The sequence below is a fragment of the Haematobia irritans genome, chromosome 4 (genome assembly GCF_050003625.1).
Source record: "Haematobia irritans isolate KBUSLIRL chromosome 4, ASM5000362v1, whole genome shotgun sequence".
Classification (NCBI taxonomy): Eukaryota; Metazoa; Arthropoda; class Insecta; order Diptera; family Muscidae; genus Haematobia; species Haematobia irritans.
Window position 1 is genome coordinate 156,647,329 of NC_134400.1, and position 22,071 is coordinate 156,669,399.

At 34.6% G+C, this 22,071-nt stretch overlaps 1 protein-coding gene across 6 annotated transcripts in view; it reads left to right on the plus strand.

Annotated features, from left to right (window-relative positions):
• The window catches only part of Mp (collagen XV/XVIII-type protein multiplexin), a 1,363,033-nt gene that overhangs the window by 1,330,326 nt on the left and 10,636 nt on the right, over positions 1 to 22,071 (plus strand). For all 6 annotated transcript variants that reach the window (XM_075303610.1, XM_075303614.1, XM_075303611.1 and 3 more), the window contains one exon: positions 10,471 to 10,698. In XM_075303610.1, the coding sequence (XP_075159725.1) occupies positions 10,471 to 10,698 (228 nt within the window). The remainder of the gene's footprint in view (positions 1 to 10,470; positions 10,699 to 22,071) is intronic.

Genomic DNA, 22,071 nt, shown 5'->3' on the forward strand with positions numbered 1-22,071 from the left:
TAACATGCAGTTCGGTATTTTGGTAATATAGAAAATTGGAAAATGTATTTCGAAAATGCTACTGGAAAAATGTTTGACACTCAAATATTGGCCTAGTGTGATCATACCCTTAGAAATAAATAAGTTTCAGTTAATATGGAAAGTGATTTGAAATAGGTTCCCTATGATTTGAAAAAGTTTTGTTTGGTTTGAAAAATGTTTTATTTGCTGAAAAAATTCTGTATGTTCTCGCTTGCGAAGAAATTGTGAAATTGTCTACATTGAAAAGGACTAACCACCTTAATTTTAGGAAAAATTTCTTTAAAATAATGTAAAATTTCAAATTAAAATAAATTTTATAATCTTTGCTTCAAAATATTTTTTCATTCAATTTAGGACACAAATTTTGGAAATTTCCGTCTCTCCGTTAAAGTCGTATGTCTTTGAACTATCTTAAAGTAAAGAAATAGAATTTTGATTTGAAGAATTCGTCCTTAATTTAACAGAAATATTGAGATGAAAACGCTTCAAATATGGCTAAGACTTATTTCCAGGATTTGGCATCTTTGGTTTAAAGTTTTTTTTTTTTTTGTGAATTAAGAAAACATTTGTTACTTTGAGGTATCTTTTCTAAATTGGATGTTTAAACTGGAATTTGTTTTATGTGCATAGCTATATTAAACGATCGCAAAAAGTGAAAATCCGTTAAATGAGATCTGTATCAAAGAACTGCAACCGGTGGCTTTTTTCGTATTGCAATCTTACCCACAAAATGTCGGTGGCAGTGAGTAAGACACCAATTGCCATGCGATCTTTTACATTGATACAAATGCGAGAATAAAAACACCACTAGTATGTAACAATGTTCATATACAGTGTCTTCCAATCTTAAACCAATCGACATTGTAACAACGTTCAGTAAACAAAAAACGAGTGTGGCACTTAAGTGTGATTGCACTCAACAACAACAATTGCCAACAGTTGGCATTAACTCAAGAGAATTAAGAGAGTACCAAATAAGAGAATACCAAACTGCTGAGATATGGGTAACCAATTTGTGTGATTGCTTTAGTACGGTGTTTTCGAGAGACCAACACTCATACTAACAAACACCGACAGTCTTCGGTTGCATTGGATATTGGTGGTTGAAATTTTTTTTACCAATTGGTGTTTTAAGATTGCAAATATTGGTGTTTACTAGATACACTGGTCGGTTGCGGTAGATCGCAGCCGTTCTCTGATCTGTATCCTAATTTCAGTTTTATTGATCCTAGATTTAAAGTCACATATGTAGGTCGCTAAAAAAATGTCTGTATTTTAAAGAAGCCGAATCTTTAGCTCGGAATTAATACTAAAATCAAAATTCCGTACATCCGTGGGTCTGTTTTTTTTAAATCACGCTAACATTCTGAAGAATTTAGAGGTCTTCTTCAAACTTGGCTCAAGTGATATATCCGCTATCTATACAAGTGGTATCTCAATCAGATTTGACTTAATGGTCGTCCTGCAGGCTTTCATTTGATTATAAAAATTATAGAAATAAAAATTGGCAAATTTGTCCATAGAAATAAAATGTTGACAAAATAATTAAAAAAATATATTATTTTGTCTCTATTGTGAGTAAGTACTTCCTTTTTAAAGAAGTAGTAACTTTCCCTTGTTGGTATAAGCTATAAGTCTAAAAAACCTTGTCCATATTGATTCAGATTTAGACATGCATTGAAAAAACAATTGTCGTGATGTCAAAGATTTCATGTCTTTAAAATACGAATGAAAATTTTGCTTAGCATAGAAGACGCATTTCTCTAATGTAAAGTTTTTTTCCTTGTCCAAAAGTCGATAAACTTTTCAATGAAGTCGTATTGTCCTTATAACTAAGTGATTTCACTTAAAAATGGATATCATAACATGAAAGAAAAAATGTTTGGGCTAAGGTCAACTTGACTTTAATAATTCAGAAAAATTCTTTGAATTCAATGAAATTGTCTATAAATTTGTTGTCTTTTTGCATCTTGACTACAAAGCAAAAAATCGTTCAAATATAGGACATGTTTTTCAACACTTTATTTTGAATAAGTTTTTTACTTGAAACATAGCATCATTTATACTGTAAGTCGAATCTTAATTTAGAAAATAAAGTTGTTGTTATAGCATATGAAGAAAAAAAGCTGAAAAAGCGAAAAATGAAAATTAGCTTCCTAGAAGCAAGTACACAAAACCCAAACTTAAAAGATAATTGTGTCTTAAAAGTATTCTTACTTGTGTTCTTCGCTTCTTTGGCTCGGAATCAATACCAAAATTTTTAAAGTGAAGATAAAATCTTTGGAACCGGGCATGCTTTTTTTCAGTGTGTGTATACATAAACCTTTATATATGGCACCCAACAAATTTGCAGGATTGGTGATCGGAGATTGCATAAAATAGTTTTCCGCTTTTTCTGTGTGTTCTTACCAATACTATTTGCGAGTTTGCCTTCTTTGCGAAAATGAAATTTCATCTTCAATTGGAAGAGAAAATGTTGATATCGTTCAATATCTCTACTTTACTTACCATAATAGCACTGCTGAGCAGAAGTCACAAAAGGTGCAAGTTCCTTGCATAAGTAATTAAAACTGCATTGCCGTTAGACATGGAAATCATATTGCTACTATAGTAACCAGAGTTACATAAAGTCCTTGTTGCATAGGGTCAGACATACATAGAGAAGGCCATTGGCAGAGTCATTAAGTTTGAAGCAAAGATATAATTTCTTCTTTCCTACATATACATCTGAAAGTCTTAAAGGTGCACAAGACTCAACACACACATACTTCTTGCCTTGCAACCTATTCAGCAGCATGATACTAACACAAATGAAGTTCATAAAGTCCCTGTTGGTTTGAGTCTCATTAAAACATATGCAAATGAGTTCAGTTCCATCAATACTAACTCCCACATACCGATATGCTTACCCTTAATATTGCAACGATATATACAAGTTGATTGTGAAAAGGACTTACACGTGCTCAATATGTTTTGTGTATCCTGTCTTATGGGTGTTTGTATTTGATACCATAAAAATTGGAAACTAACTTGAATTTTCCGAACTATTGCAATCGGTATGATCAGGAAGGAAATGGTGAACACATTACGACTACACATAAAAACTAACATGCAGTTCGGTATTTTGGTAATATAGAAAATTGGAAAATGTATTTCGAAAATGCTACTGGAAAAATGTTTGACACTCAAATATTGGCCTAGTGTGATCATACCCTTAGAAATAAATAAGTTTCAGTTAATATGGAAAGTGATTTGAAATAGGTTCCCTATGATTTGAAAAAGTTTTGTTTGGTTTGAAAAATGTTTTATTTGCTGAAAAAATTCTGTATGTTCTCGCTTGCGAAGAAATTGTGAAATTGTCTACATTGAAAAGGACTAACCACCTTAATTTTAGGAAAAATTTCTTTAAAATAATGTAAAATTTCAAATTAAAATAAATTTTATAATCTTTGCTTCAAAATATTTTTTCATTCAATTTAGGACACAAATTTTGGAAATTTCCGTCTCTCCGTTAAAGTCGTATGTCTTTGAACTATCTTAAAGTAAAGAAATAGAATTTTGATTTGAAGAATTCGTCCTTAATTTAACAGAAATATTGAGATGAAAACGCTTCAAATATGGCTAAGACTTATTTCCAGGATTTGGCATCTTTGGTTTAAAGTTTTTTTTTTTTTGTGAATTAAGAAAACATTTGTTACTTTGAGGTATCTTTTCTAAATTGGATGTTTAAACTGGAATTTGTTTTATGTGCATAGCTATATTAAACGATCGCAAAAAGTGAAAATCCGTTAAATGAGATCTGTATCAAAGAACTGCAACCGGTGGCTTTTTTCGTATTGCAATCTTACCCACAAAATGTCGGTGGCAGTGAGTAAGACACCAATTGCCATGCGATCTTTTACATTGATACAAATGCGAGAATAAAAACACCACTAGTATGTAACAATGTTCATATACAGTGTCTTCCAATCTTAAACCAATCGACATTGTAACAACGTTCAGTAAACAAAAAACGAGTGTGGCACTTAAGTGTGATTGCACTCAACAACAACAATTGCCAACAGTTGGCATTAACTCAAGAGAATTAAGAGAGTACCAAATAAGAGAATACCAAACTGCTGAGATATGGGTAACCAATTTGTGTGATTGCTTTAGTACGGTGTTTTCGAGAGACCAACACTCATACTAACAAACACCGACAGTCTTCGGTTGCATTGGATATTGGTGGTTGAAATTTTTTTTACCAATTGGTGTTTTAAGATTGCAAATATTGGTGTTTACTAGATACACTGGTCGGTTGCGGTAGATCGCAGCCGTTCTCTGATCTGTATCCTAATTTCAGTTTTATTGATCCTAGATTTAAAGTCACATATGTAGGTCGCTAAAAAAATGTCTGTATTTTAAAGAAGCCGAATCTTTAGCTCGGAATTAATACTAAAATCAAAATTCCGTACATCCGTGGGTCTGTTTTTTTTAAATCACGCTAACATTCTGAAGAATTTAGAGGTCTTCTTCAAACTTGGCTCAAGTGATATATCCGCTATCTATACAAGTGGTATCTCAATCAGATTTGACTTAATGGTCGTCCTGCAGGCTTTCATTTGATTAGATCGTAAAATTGAGTAGGTGATGTCGGCATTCAAACTCAAGAAACCATACAAAAATTGGTCAATATCGGTTATTAATTGGATATAGACCCCAAAAAGACCCATCCCCAGAAGACTTATTTATCATCCGATCCGGTCTAAAATTATCTACGGGATATCAATATTCACTATGATCTATGTTGGTTTATAATAAGATGTAGCCCTCATTAAAACCGTTTCCCAAATATAATTGCTAGTTCATAATTACAGGTGATGGGTACATATGAGTCGACCTAGCCGAACCCCAGGCCATATATTCTTATTTTACTTGAAATTTTCTTATATTTGAAGTAATCAATATGATTATACAATTGCAAAATAAATACTTAAACGTTTGAGGTTTTGTCCCAACCATAGCTTTTGTGGTTGGTATGTGGTTGACTTCATTTAGGAAAATACAACAATAAATTATTCGCATATCCTTTTGCGTACTTGAAATCTTCAGGGATGCTCATATTTGCATATGAGCATATGACAAGCTCTTGTATTTACATAAGAATTTTACAGTGGAACATAGTGGAACCTGGCCTAGGCTGGCCACTAAAGATCACTGGGAATGAGAAATACTCTCAATTTAAATGTAATTGAAACAACATTAGAGCTTCTGGATGTATTAGACGCATAGTTTAGAAATGTAAATTAAGGCATTATAGTGATAAAAATATTGACTCAATATAAAATAATATGTAACCTAAAAAAAAAAATATGTAATGACATTTTAAGTAAAATAAAGTTTATAACCTTTTCTTCAATTTTTTTTTATACCCTGCGCCACACTGTGGAACAGGGTATTATAAGTTAGTGCATATGTTTGCAACAACCAGAAGGAGACGAGATAGACACATGGTGTCTTTGGCACAAATGCTCAGGATGGGCTCCTGATTCGATATAGCCATGTCCGTGTGTCCGTGAACCCATTTTTGCAATCAAAGTCTAGGTCGCAGTTTTAGACCAATCGTCTTCAAATTTGGGACAAGTATGTGTTTTGGCTCAAAATAGAACCCTATTGTTTTTGGAAGAAATAGGTTCAGATTTAGATATAGCTCCCATATATATATATTTCGCCCGATATTGGCTTATACGGCCCCCATACGCCAGAGTTTTACCCTAATTTGCTTAAAATTTTGCACAAGAAGAACAATTAGTACTATAGTCAAGTGTTTCAAATTTTATTGAAATCGGTTCAGATTTAGATATAGCTTCCATATATATCGTTCGCCCGATATGGACTAAAAAGGGCCCAGAAGCCAGAGGTTTGCCCCAATTTGGTTGAAATATTGCACAGGGAGTAGAATTAGGAATGTAGCTATGCGTGCCAAATTTGGTTGAAATCGGTTCAGATTTAGATATAGCTCCCATATATATCGTTCGCCCGATTTACACTCATATGAACACAGAGGCCAATTTTTAACTCCGATTTAGCTGAAATTTTGCACAGGGAATAGAATTAGCATTGTAGCTATGCGAGCCAAATTTGGTTGGAATCGGTTCAGATTTAGATATAGCTCCCATATATATGTTTTTCTGATTTCGACAAAAATGGTCAAAATACCAACATTTTCCTTGTAAAATCGCCACTGCTTAGTCGAAAAGTTGTAAAAATGACACCAATTTTCCTAAAATTCTAATATATAAAGGGTGATACGGTCAAAATTTGGTCAATATAAACTTGACGTATTTCTTTCAATTTTGCATTTAAAAAACTTGAACACCCCTCATTTTGAAGGTGTGTGTGTGTGTAGAATGTTGCTCCTATTTTGATTTTGGAATTCACTCTTCAGTTGTCAAAATGCCGTCCAAGCAAGAAGAGCAGCGTATCAAAATTTTGATCGCGCATCGCGAAAATCCGAGCTACGCGCACGCAAAGCTGGCAAAATCGCTGAAAGTTGCCAAATCAACCGTTAAAAATGTAATTTAAGTGTTTGGGAACGTTTGTCGACAGCCAGGAAGTCTGGATCGGGGGGAAATCGAAAACCGAAAGCCGCTGAGACGACAAAGGGAGTTGCCGGTAGTTTCAAGCGAAACCCTAACCTCTCTCTGCGAGATGCCGCAAATAAGCTGGGTGTATCGTCTACAACCGTGTATCGAGCCAAAAAACGAGACGGACTATCGACTTACAAGAAGGTAATGACTCCAAATCGCGATGATAAACAAAATACGACGGCCAAAGCGCGATCCCGGACGATGCTTTACACGACGATGCTGACGAAGTTTGACTGCGTGGTAATGGACGACGAAACCTACGTCAAAGCTGACTACAAGCAGCTTCCGGGACCGGAGTTTTATACGGCAAAAGGAAGGGGAAAGGTAGCAGATATTTTCAAGCACATAATACTGTCAAAGTTCGCAAAGAAATATCTGGTTTGGCAAGCCATCTGTACCTGTGGCTTGAAAAGCAGCATTTTCATAGCTTTCGGGACTCTCAACCAAGAAACTTACGTGAAAGAGTGTTTGAATAAACGTCTCCTGCCTTTCCTGAAGAAACACGGTTGTTCCGTACTGTTTTGGCCGGATTTGGCATCTTGCCATTACGGTAAAAAGGCCATGGAGTGGTACGCCGCCAACAACGTGCAGGTGGTTCCCAAGGACAAGAACCCTCCAAACACGCTGGAGCTCCGCCCAATTGAGAAATACTGGGCTATTGTCAAGCGGAACCTAAAAAAGACCAAAAAAACTGCTAAGGACGAGCAGCAGTTCAAGGCAAACTGGCTTTCTGCGGCGAAGAAGGTGGACAAGGTGGCTGTACAAAATCTGACGGCAGGTGTCAAGCGTGAGGTCCGGCAATTCGGATTTGGAATAGCGAAAGCCTAACTGAATATTTTTCCTGAATTTTATACTAATTGAACTTGAAAAAGAAATTTAATTTGATTTTTTAAATAAACGATTTCACCGATTTACACGCGTTTTCCCTTGATCAAATTTTGACCGTATCACCATTTATATATCGAGCGATAAATCATAAATAAACTTTTGCGAAGTTTCCTTAAAATTGCTTCAGATTTAAATGTTTCCCATAATTATACCCTTCACCACTACTGTGGTAAAGGGTATAAGTTTGTGCATTTGTATGTAACGCCAAGAAGGAAAAATCTGAGACCTATCGTTTAGTATACCGATCGTCTTAGAATTAAATTCTGAGTCGATTTAGCGATGTCCGTCTGTCTGTCTGTCCGTCCGTCTGTCTGTATATGTAATTTTGTGTGCAAAGTACAGCTCGCAGTTTAAGTCCGATCGTACACAAATTTGGCACAGAGTTTTACATTGGCTCAAAGACAATCGCTATTAATATTGAAAAAATCGGTTCAGATTTAGATATAGCTGCCATATATATTTATCACCGATCTGGTCATAATTGACGTATTTATCAACGTATTTTCTCAAAATTTCGGGCAGTCAAATATTTAGGGATTTTCGAAAGATATGCAAAATATCAGCCAAATCGGTTCAGATTTAGATATAGCTCCCATATATATCTTTCGTCCGATTTGAACTTAAAGCCAGAGTTTTGCCCTGATTTACTTCAAATTTTGCACAAGTAGTACGTTTACCAGTATCATTAAGTGTACCTAATTTCGTTGAAATCGGTTCAGATTTAGATATAGCTCACATATATGTTTTTTTCACTTATATGGCCAAAAAAGCCAGAGGTTTGTCCTGATTTGCTTTAAATTTTAGCACAAGAAGTACGTTCAATAGTATTGTTAATTGTTCTAAATGTGGTTGAAATCGGTTCCGATTTAGATATAGCTCCCATATATATCTTTCACTTGATTTACACCCATATGACCACGGAGGCCAAAGTTATTCTCCCATTTACGTTTTTTTGCTGAGATAGCAGGATTATTATTCTAACTATGCATGTCAAATTTGGTCAAAATTGGTTCATATTTAGATAAAGCTCCCATATATATGTACGCCAGAGTAGGGGAAATATGGTAGAATGTTTCATATTTTAGACCTATTTTCAATGGGATTTTCCTCCAATTGACACGATAGTTTCCACAGAGAATACATTTAATATGCTATTTAAGTGTGTCATATTGATCTAATAATGCCAAAATACCCACATTTTACATAAAATTCTGTGATGATTTCCACAATTCGTAGTCATATCCTACACACTGTAATTTCAAACTTTCCACAGAATGGTAGAATTTTAAATAAAGCTCCGACTTGTGGAAATATCGCCTGAATTAGCCAAATAATATATCACAACCCACAATTGACCATATATCTTGGCGAGATTTAACCAATATCCTTGTAAAATCGACACTGCTGAGTAGCAAAAACTTTAAATATTACTCAAAATGTCCTATATCTCGAATACATGTGTATCGCCCGATAAATCATAAATGCTCTTTTGTACAATTGCATCAAAATTGCTCTAGCTTTATATTTCCCATATTTTTTACTAACATTGTGTTTCATCCCAGGCTAGGATAGGTTAGGTTAGGTGGCAGCCCGATGTATCAGGCTCACTTAGACTATTCAGTCCATTGTGATAGCACATTGGTGAACTTCTCTCTTATCACTGAGTGCTGCCCGATTCCATGTTAAGCTCAATGACAAGGGACCTCCTTGTTATAGCCGAGTCCGAACGGCGTTCCACATTACAGTGAAACTACTTAGAGAAGCTTTGAAACCCTCAGAAATGTCACCAGCAGTACTGAGGTGAGATAATCCACCGCTGAAAAACTTTTTGGTGTTCGGTCGAAGCAGGAATCGAACCCACGACCTTGTGTATGCAAGGCGGGCATGCTAACCATTGCACCACGGTGGCTCCCTATAGATTATTCATCCCAGGGTGTTAGCCGATTTAATTTTTAATTCTAGCGATTTTGTAGAAGTACAAAAAATTGTCTCCAAATCATTTCAGATATAAATATTTGTATATGGGAATATAAACCTTGATAATAACTCCCAACAAGAGTTAAGATGGTAACACAAATTTTTGTCTACATAATGGTGAAGGGTATAATATAGTCGGCTCCGCCCGACTTTAGACTTTACTTACTTGTTTTTTTACTAACATTGTGTTCCACCCTAGTGCATTAGCCGACTTAAATTTTGAGTCTATAGATTTTGTAGAAGTCTATCAAATTCTGTCCAGATCCAGTGATATTTAAATGTATGTATTATTTGGGACAAACCTTTATATTTATATAGCCCCCAACACATTTGACGGATGTGATATGGTATCGAAAATTTAGATCTACAAAGTGGTGCGGGGTATAATATAGTCGGCCCCGCCTTTAGACTTTCCTTACTTTTTTTAATATTAGTGTCTCGGTTAATATTCTAGGAATAATAAAAAATGCATTTCAAATTGGCGAGAAGACTGCTGTTTTGGATTTCCACATCCTCATAAGTTTTCATTGTGGCTGAATTAGAGTCGATTATAATCAATGAAATTAATATTGAAGCGGATAAGAGGGTAATAGCCTCCAAAAAAAACAAAAATGCAAACAAACTTGTAAAATGAATGTGAATAGTAAATACTTGAAATTTTCTATTATAAATATTAAAAAAAAAAAGCACAATCATTAGAATTTATATTTAAGAATGGTTGTTCAGAATGTTTGAGCACTCCTACGTAAATACTATGTTATTCAAATGACAGTGTGACAAATATGTAAAATGTCAACGTTATTGATTTTATGTTTATGTCTTTGTGAGTGCTATGAATTACTTATATTTAAAAATATTGTTATGTTTTTTTATTATTATTTGTTATTTTTATATGTATATATGCCAATCAGTACATTTCGAAATTTTTGATTTTCTTTGTAAATTTATTTTCTAGGCCACAAAAACATGTCTGGCATGGAGCATTACCCAATGGTGAACGGTCGATTGACACATATTGTGATGCCTGGCATTCCGGAGAAAGGGACAAAATTGGCTATGCCAGCAATTTACTTGGGAACAAATTATTGGATCAAGAACGACTGCCATGTGACAGCAAATTAATAGTTTTATGTGTTGAGGCACTTTCACAGGATCGACGGAAAAAACGCGATTTGAGTGACAGGTAAGATAATAAAAATGTTCACGCTACAGATAATATTATGGGGTAGAAATATACATAAGGTATGGGGTTGCTATAAAAACTGATTAATATTTTGAAATATGTAAAATATATAACAAGAATATAGTTACGACTAGGCTGAATCTTATATATTCTCCCTCAGCAGCAGCACTCAAAAAAGTTTACTTGAATCCAAAGATTTTGAACTTCATTTAAGGATTTCGGTATTCTTTAAATTAAAGACATTTTTTAGCGACCACTCTGGCTATAAATCTAGGATCAATAAAATTACAATTAGGACACAAATCTAATTTACTGAATTTTCATTATCTTTTCGCGGTTTATTAATAAAGCTACAAACAAATGCCAGTTTAAAAATCCCGCACGATTCACGTGACTCACGACAAATTCACGAGACTCACGAGATTTTTCAACCGGGAATGAGCAAATACTGAAAAAAATATTTACATGATATTAAAGATTACGCAACCTCAATTTTAGGATACGCAATTTACACACTATTAAGGACAAGTTTCTTTAATATAATGAAATTTTAATTAAAAGAAAGTTTATAATCTTTGCTTCAAAAATTTGTATACCCTCCACCATAGGATGGGGGTATATTAACTTTGTCATTCCGTTTGTAACACATCGAAATATTACTCTAAGACCCCAAAATATATATATATATATATATATATATATATATATATATATATATATATATATATATATATATATATATATATATATATATATATATATATATATATATATATATATATATATATATATATATATATATATATATATATATATATATATATATATATATATATATATATATCTAAGCATGTCCGTCCGTGCGTCTGTTGAAATCACGCTAACTTCCGAACCAAACAAGCCATCGACTTAAAACTTGGCACAAGTAGTTTTTATTGATATAGGTCGGATGGTATTGAAAATGGGCCACTTTTACGTATAGCCCCCATATAAACCGACGCTCAGATTTGGCTTGCGTAGCCTCTTGGAGGAGCAAAATTCATCCGATCCGGTTGAAATTTGGTACATGGTGTTTGTATATGGTTTCTCACGACCATGCTAAAATTGGTCCACATCGGTCCATAATTATATATAGCCCCCATATAAACCGATCCCCAGATTTGGTTTGCGGAGCCTCTAACAGAATCAAATTTCATCCGATCCGGCTGAAATTTGGTACATAGTGCTAGTATATGCTCTTTAACAAACATGTAAAAATTGGTCCACATCGGTCCATAATTATATAAAGCCCCCATATAAACCGAACCCCAGATTTGGCTTGAGGAGCCTCTAAGAGAAGCAAATTTTATCCGATCTGGCTGAAATTTGGTACATAGTGCTAGCATATGGTCTTTAACAAATATGCAAAAATTGATCCACATCGGTCCATAATTATATATAGCCCTCATATAAATCGATCCCCAGATTTGGTTTGCGGAGCCTCTAAGAGAAGCAAATTTCATCCGATCCGGCTGAAATTTTGTACATGGTGTATGTATATGGTATCTAACAACTGTGCAAAAATTGGTCCATAATTATATATAGCCCCCATATAAACCGATCCCAGATTTGCCCTCCGTAGCCTTTTGGAGAAGCAAGATTCATCCGATCCGGTTGAAATTTGGTACGTGGTGTTACTATATGGTGTCTAATAACCATGCAAAAACTGGTCCATATCGGTCCATAATTATATATAGCCCCCATATAAACCGTTCCCCAGATTTGATCTCCGGAGCCTCTTGGAGAAGAAAAATTCATCCGATCCGGTTGAAATTTGAAACGTGGTGTTAGTATATGGCCGCTAATTATCATGCCATGTCCATATCGGTCTATAGTTATATAAAGCCGATCCCCAATCACACAAAAATTGGTCGATATCGGTTCATAATCATGGTTGCCACTCGAGCCAAAACTAATCTACCAAAATTTTATTTCTATAGAAAATTTTGTCAAAATTTTATTTCTATAGAAATTTTTGTCAACATTTTATTTCTATAGAAAATTTTGTCAAATTTTTATTTCTATAAAAAATTTTGTCAAAATTTTATTTCTATAGAATTTTTTGTCAAAATTTTATTTCTATAGAAAATTTTGTCAAATTTTTATTTCTATAAAAAAATTTGTCAAAATTTTATTTCTATAGAACATTTTGTCCAAATTTTATTTCTATAGAAAATTTTGTCAAAATTTTAATTCTATAAAAAAATTTTGTAATCGGAGACGGTGTTAGGAAGTTTTAAGGTACCTTCCCATCGGCAAGTGTTACCGCAATCCAAGTTATTCGATTGTGACAGTCTTCAGTAGAAGTTTCTACGCAATTCATGGTGGAGGGTACACCCTAACAAAAAATCGCTTCTGTAACATATACTCCCAAACATATTTTGCTTCAAGCATATACATTTTTGGGTATTGCCCAAACATTTATATGTTTGATCTCTTCCAATATATAATATGTTTGAAAGCATATCGGTCTAAACAATATATGTTTGGATAGTCTAAGTTCCAAACATTTTGTATTTTGCATCCAAATTCAATAATGTTGTCTTCCAAAAAACAATATGTTATTATGTGAACATATAATATGTTTGGAAGCATTTTGTACCCAAAAATATTTATGCTTAAAAAAAATTCTCCCAAACAATATTGTGCTCAAAATTTTATTTATTTATTTATATATTTACAATCATAATGAATTATGAAAATAAACAGGTAATATAGGTGCTAACAACATAGGTTTTCGACCTGTATGCTCAAAATTTTGTTTCTGCCCAATTATATATTCCCCCACATCTTTCTCACTTCCACGAGATTTTTTAGTTCTTAGCACCTTTTTCTGTAATACAAACATTGTAGAAGAAATTATTCAATTTTATGATTTTTTTTTTATTTTAATTTTACTTTTTGCCGGACGGGGATTCGAACAGCGGACCACACAGTTTGTAAGGATCAAAGAAGTAGCTGATCAATTGCCCAAGGAAAAATAAAATGTTAATTTTGTAATAACAAGCAACAACCACCAACTTAATTCAATATCGCTCCCTGTTAAATAGCGCTCCAAGTTACTAAACACATATATGTTTATAGGCTATTTCTAAATTAATATATGTTTGCATCCAAGCATATTATATTTACAAACATTTTATGTCCCAAACATAATATGTTCTAACATATTAACATATATGTCCCAAACATGTTATGCTAGTTTATGAACATTATATGCTTGCACTCAAAAATATTGTGTTTAAAAATTTGTGTTCCAAGCATATAATGTTTATAGCCAAACATATGAAAAACAGTCTTTTTAATCCGTGTACATAAGCTTCGGAACTTACGGCCGTATATACTTGTTTTACTTGTCCAAAAGTCGATAAACTTTTTAATGAAGTCGTTTTGTCCTTATAGTTAAGTGAATCGACTTAAAATTGGGCATTCTAATATGAACGAAAATGTTGTTTGACTAAGGCCAACATGTCTTTAATAACATAATAATAATAACATAATTGAGAAAAATTCTTCAATATTCGAGTCCTAATTTGGAAATTTAACTGATCGTTAACACGATTTTATAGGACTCTGATAGTACGTGAAGAAAAAAGTTGAAAAACGAATAAATTAAACTTTTTGTTTTATTAAAATCAAGTACGCAAAACTTAAATTTAAAAGACATAATAATTACATGAACTGAAGTAGAATAAAATTAATGTTCATTTTTTTTTTTTTTAGTATACCAATCGACGAAAACCTTTTTACGCCCATTTTCATGAAGCTCCGTTAGAGCTCCGTTAACTAACGAACTTTTAAACCGTATTATGGACATAGCTGCCATCTTGTCTATATATTCCATATGCCAGTTAGGAACTTAACTGCCTACAATTTTTCAGTTAAAGTTAACCAGAGAGAAGATATTTGGAATTTTCTTTTTGTTAACTGACAGTTAAAGCCTAACGGAGCTACATGAAAATGGCCGTTTAAGGCATAGAAATTTTCATTCGAAATGTAGATTTTTAACTTAAGGTTAAGACGTTTATAATGAACTGTGTGAAACAAAGAGTACAAAAGTCGAAATTTGGAATGTGATTAGCTCTGTTTATGCTGCAAAATCACCAAACGTCGAAAGTCAAAAGGCAAGTTTTTCAAATTTTTAAAAAGAAAAAAATTGAAATGTTCCAATTTTGTTCCTCATTACAATGAAAAAATTCACTTGAGTCAAACGAAAAGGCAAATAAAACAAAAAAGCAAATAACAAAAGAGCAAATAAAAAAGATTAGCAACAGTCGTTTTATCGCTTGTCATAAATTTAGGTTTAATTGGTTTTAAGGAAAATACCTTGTAACAAAGGAGAATTTCATTTGTCTAAAATTTCATTTGTCTAAAATTATATGAAAACAATAACGTGAAAGCAAATACTTTCAATCTGGTTTAAGTTTTCTTACCTTTGTGAAATGTATATGAGTTCAAAACATGTCTAATTTATCAACACACCACTCTGAATTTAAATTGCATGATTTCTCTTGGTCAATATGGTAAATCGACACTTTGAAAACTCATTTCCTGTCTTCAGTTCACGATATTCCTAGAACTGACTCATTATTTTGCATGGGTTGTTCTGTGTATGTGTGGGTGCGTGTGTGTGAATATATTCCTGATATGTGATATGTATATGTAGGGAAACTCAAATCGATTTTGGTTTCGTATTATAGGCTAACATGCATTGATGAGAGTAATAGTGTTGCCACCTTTCTCAAAATCTCCTTGAGGATTCCCATAAATATAAAAATTCTACAAAAAAAAAATCATAAAACTATTGGGTAGTCAAAAAACTCTTGTATTACTAATCAAAATTTTAACTAATTTTTATACCCATCACAAGTTGTTTATACCCACAATAAGTTGTCCATTCTGCTTGTAATACATCGAAAAATAGATTTCCGACCATATAACTAAGATGCATTCTTTGAATTGAAAAAAGAAAAGACGATCGAATGATGCTGTCTGTCCGTTCCCTATGGGAAATTCGTACAAGTTGCCACTGACGAACATAACAGGTTGGCTGATAAATCCCCGGTCTAACAAAGAAAAACACATTTTTGTTGTTGTCAAAATTCGTTTTTATTATTCAACATAGTTCCCTTCAAGAGCGATACAACGATTATAACGAACTTCCAATTTTTTGATACCATTTTGTCATTTGCCTCAGTTTCGGCGGCCAAATTTTTTTCCTGCGAGCATCCTTTTGAGGTCTGAGAACAAGAAAAATTCGCTGGTGGCCAGATCTGGAGAATACGGTGGGTGGGGAAGCAATTCGAAGCCCAATTCATGAATTTTTGCCATCGTTCTCAATGACTTGTGGCACGGTGCGTTGTCTTGGTGGAACAACACTTTTTTCTTCTTCATATGGGGCCGTTTTGCCGCGATTTCGACCTTCAAACGCTCCAATAACGCCATATAATAGTCACTGTTGATTGTTTTTCCCTTCTCAAGATAATCGATAAAAATTATTCCATGCGCATCCCAAAAAAACAGAGGCCATTACTTTGCCAGCGGACTTTTCAGTCTTTCCACGCTTCGGAGACGGTTCACCGGTCACTGTCCCCTCAGCCGACTGTTGATTGGACTCAGGAGTGTAGTGACGGAGCCATGTTTCATCCATTGTCACATATCAACGGAAAAACTCGGGTGCAGAATAATCAGCACGTTGTTGTTTTTGGTCAAATATGAGCTCGCGCGGCACCCATTTTGCACAGAGCTTCCGCATATCCAAATATTGATGAATGATATGACCAACACGTTCCTTTGATATCTTTAAGGCTTCTGCTATCTTGATAAACTTCATTTTGCGGTCATTCAAAATCATTTTGTGGATTTTTTTGATGTTTCCGTCGGTAACCACTTCTTTCGGGCGTCCCCTGCGTTCACCGTCCTCCGTGCTCAGTTCACCACGCTTGAATTTTGCATACCAATCAATTATTGTTGATTTCCCTGGGGCAGAGTCCGGAAACTCATTATCATGCCAAGTTTTTGCTTCCACCGTATTTTTTCCCTTCAGAAAATAGTAGTTTATCAAAGCACGAAATTCCTTTTTTCCATTTTTTTCACAATAACAAAAGTTGCTTCACAAAAGACGCTCTATCTCACAAACTAATTGACTTACAGACGTCAAATTTTGAGACGAATCAGACCGGGGACTTATCAGGCAACCTGTTATCACAGGATGGTTGCCAACTCTGCACTGATATTAAATTATTGTGTTATTATTATTATAGATTACGCAACTTAAATTTTAGGATGTGTAATTTACACAATAATAAAGACAAATTTCTTTAAAATAATGAAATATCAATTATATTTTATAATTAAGTGTCAAACCAATGTAAAACTTTTGTAATCAATTTTGGCCTTATTTGAGCTTCTGATTATGATTATAAATAAAGTGAAATGAAATGAAATATCAATTAAAATAAAGTTTATAATTTTTCCCACAAAAAAAATTAAATTTAGGACACAAATTTTGGAAATTTGCGTCGTTCCGTTAAAGCTATATGTCTTTGAACTAAGGCGCACTTTTATACCCACCAATCTTATTACCCACATGGTGACGGGCGTATAATAAGTTTGTCATTCCGTTTGTAACACATAGAAATAGCGATTTCCGACTATATAAAGTATATATATTCTTGATCAGGGAGAAATTCTTAGACGATATAACCATGTCCGTCTGTCTGCAAGCGTGCTGAAATTTTGCACAAACTCGTCTTTTGTCTGCAGGCAGGTCAAGTTCGAAGATGGGCTATATCGGTCCCGGTTTTTGATGTGGTCCCCACATAAACCGACCTCCCGATTTGGGGTCTTGGGCTTATAAAAACCGTAGTTTTTATCCAATTCGCCTGAAGTTAGAAATTTAGAGGTATTTTAGGACCATAATGTGTATATGTATAAAATGGTGAGTATCGGTCCATGTTTTGGTATAGACCGATCTCCCGAATTTCCTTCTTCGGCTTTTAGAATCCGACTAGAATAAATTTATCTTCGGAAAGCGTACTGGTTGAACTGCTCAGCTTGGGGAATATCTGTCATCAAACCCTCTTGAAATTTCAAAGGAACTATAATATTTGATTCATGGTGGTGGGTATTAAAGATGCGGGCCGTCCTAACTTACTGTTGTATATAATTGCTTTAAGTAAAGAAGCATATTTTCACTTTAAAACAAGTATATACGGCCGTAAGTTCGGCCAGGCCGAATCTTATGTACCCTCCACCATGGATTGCATAGAAACTTCTACGAAAGACTGTCATCCACAATCGAAATACTTGGGTTGTGGTATCTTAAAACTTCTTAACATCGTTTTCTAAATAGTGAGTTATTCCATACGTGGTATATATTAAACAAAAATGTTATGTATGTGTAAGTCTACAAATAATTACGAATCGATATGGACTTTTTGCACGGTACGTAGAGAGCCAGAATTGAAATATGGGGGTCGCTTATATGGGGGCTATATACAATTATGAACTTGATATGGACCAATTTTTTGTGATTGCAGATCGATTTATCTGAGGGCTATATATAACTATAGACCAATATGGACCTAGTTAGACATGGTTGTTAACGGCCATATACTAGCACAATGTACCAAATTTCAACTGACTCGGATGAAATTTGCTCCTCCAAGAGGCTCCAAAACCAAATCTCGGCATCGGTTTATATGGGGCTATATATGATTATGGACTGATATGGACCACTTTTGGCATAGTTGTTAAATATCATATACGATCACCACGTACCAAATTTCAAGCAGATCGGATGAATTTTGCTTCTCCTAAAGGCACCGGAGGTCAATTTGCTTCTCTTAGAGGCCTCGCAAGCCAAATCGGGGGTTCGGTTTATATGAGGGCTATATATATTTATGGACCGATTTGGACCAATTTTTGCATGGTTGTTAGAGACCATATACTAACACCATGTACCAAACTGCAGCCGGATCGGATGAAATTTGCTTCTCTTAGAGGCCTCGCAAGCCAAATCGGGGGATCGGTTTATATGGGGGCTATATATAATTATAGACCGATTTCGACCAATTTTTGCACGGGAGTTTGAGGCCATATATTAACACCACGTACCAAATTTCAACTGAATCAGATGAATTTTGGTCTTCCAAGAGGCTCCGGACGTCAAATCTGGTGATCGGTTTATATGGGGGCTATATATAATTATGGACCGATGTGGACCAATTTTTGCATGGTTGTTAGAGGCCATATACTAACACAATGTACCAAATTTCAGCCGGATCGGAGGAAATTTGCTTCTCTTAGAGCAATCGCAAGCCAAATTTGGGGGTTCGTTTATATGGGGGCTATACGTAAAAGTTGACCGATATGGACTAATTTTCGCATGGTTGTTAGAGACCATATGCTAACACCATGTACCGAATTTCATCCGGATCGGATGAAATTTGCTTCTCTTAGAATACTCGCAAGCCAAATTTGGGGGTCCGTTTATATGGGGGCTATACGTAAAAGTGGACCGATATGGCCCATTTGCAATACCATCCGACCTACATCAATAACAACTACTTGTGCCAAGTTTCAAGGCGATAGCTTGTTTCGTTCGGAAGTTAACGTGATTTCAACAGACGGACGGACGGACCGACGGACGGACATGCACAGATCGACTCAGAATTTCACCACGACCCAGAATATATATACTTCATGGGGTCTTAGAGCAATATTTCGATGTGTTACAAACGGAATGACAAAGTTAATATACCCCCATCCTATGGTGGAAGGTATAATAAAAACAGTACCTTCATTTTTTTGTATTTATTTTCATAATTTATTATGATTTTAAATAAACTAATAATAATAATAGTAATTTCTTTTTAAAACTTTCATATAATTTATTAATTTGTATACTTTGGCCTGGTATATTCCCCAATAGTCTTTCAGACAAATATTTAATGATGGATGATTTAAAAATTATGGTACAACTTCTTTTTTTGAAAGACAGATTTTGTCATAACTGATGGACAATGAGTATCATCTGTTTCAGCCACATTACTTTCAAATGAATTTTGTCCAACCGATCTTTAGGTACCTCCCTCCCCCATGTCACATTTTCTGCTTTGCTATCAAATCTGTATCTACCAATGCTATGTAGCATGAAAAACCAAATAAAATTATTCGTTTAAGTGGCAATACTGTCTCCTATCCTATATGCGTTTTGTATCTATGTAGGTTTTTCGAACTTATACCCTTAGGTTATCAATTACTGGCAATGGCATATGTATGGTTAAATGGCTGGCAAAATTGCAATTATAAATCACTATTTATCCTCTTGCAAATGCATCGATTAATGCTGGCGTTATTGCGACCATAATCTGGTGATATCATTTAAGGTCAGTGTGAAGAAATAATGGACAGTCTATTTTGTACATTAAACCATGACAATTTAAAGTTGCATCATCCCTTTCAACATCACACTAAGGTAGGAAATCGAAAAAAAAAACAAAAAAGTTAATGGTCCAAATTATTATAAATAGATATCACTTAATAATAGTCGTAATAATAATAATAATTAGATGGTCATCTTAGCAGACAAAGCTTACAATTTTATATATAACTTTATTGCAATGGCTAGTTTCTCATTCTCCGATTATTACTTAACCGGAGGATAGACCACCGGTTAGTAAAACTTATTTGTATGGGATCAGTTGTTCGACATCGACAAGATAAATAATAACAAGACTTTGAGAACAAGTATATACGGCCGTAAGTTCGGCCAAGTCGAATCTTATGTACCCTCCACCATGGAATGCGTAGAAACTTCTACGAAAGACTGTCATCCACAATCGAATTACTTGGGTTGTGTTATCTTAAAACTTCTTAACATCGTTTTCTAAATTGTGAGTTAGACCATACGTGGTATATAACAAAGTAATGTATGGACTTTTGCACGGTACGTAGAGAGCCAGAATTGGTTGTTGGATACCATATACTAACATCACGTACCAAATTTCAAGCGAATCGGTTGAATTTTTCTCTTCCAAGGGGCTCCGTAGGTCAAATCTGGGGATCGGTTTATATGGGGGCTGTATATAATTATGGACCGATTTCGACCAATTTTTGCATTGGTGTTTGAGGCCATATATTAACACCACGTACCAAATTTCAACTGAATCAGATGAATTTTGGTATTCCAAGAGGCTCCGGTGGTCAAATCTGGTGATCGGTTTATATGGGGTCTATATAATTATGGACCGATGCCGACCAATGTTTGCATGGTCATTAGAGACCATATACTACCACCATGTACCCAATTCCAGTCGGATCGGATGAAATTTGCTTCTCCTAGAGTCTCCGCAAGCCAAATCGGGGGATCGGTTTATATGGGGGCTATATATAATTAGGGTCCGATGTGGACAAATTTTTGCATGCTTGTTATAGACCATATACTAACACCATGTTCCAAATTGGGGATCGATTTATCTGAGGGCTATATATAACTATAGACCGATATGGACCTAGTTAGGCATTGTTGTTAACGGCCATATACTAGCACAATGTACCAAATTTCAACTGACTCGGATGAAATTTGCTCCTCCAAGAGTCTCCAAAACCAAATCTTGGGATCGGTTTATATGGGGGCTATATATGATTATGGACTGATATGGACCACTTTTGGCATGGTTGTTAAATATTGTATACTTCCACCACGTACCAAAATTGAACCAGATCGGATGAATTTTGCTTCTCCAAAAGGCACCGGAGGTCAAATCTGGGGGTTGGTTTATATGAAGGCTATATATAATTATGGACTGATATGAACCAATTCCTGCAGGGTTGTTGGATACCATGTACTAACATCACGCACCAAATTTAAACCGAATCGGTTGAGTTTTGCTCTTCCATGGGGCTCCGGAAGTCACATCTGGGGATCGGTTTATATGGGGGCTGTATATAATTATGGACCGATTTCGACCAATTTTTGCATTGGTGTTTGAGGCCATATATTAACACCACGTACCAAATTTCAACTGAATCAAATGAATTTTGGTATATCCGGAGGTCAAATCTGGTGATCGGTTTATATGGGGTCTATATAATTATGGACCGATGCCGACCAATGTTTGCATGGTCATTAGAGACCATATACTACCACCATGTACCAAATTCCAGCCGGATCGGATGAAATTTGCTTCTCCTAAAGTCTCCGCAAGCCAAATCGGGGGATCGGTTTATATGGGGGCTATATATATATATATATATATATATATATATATATATATATATATATATATATATATATATATATATATATATATATATATATATATATAT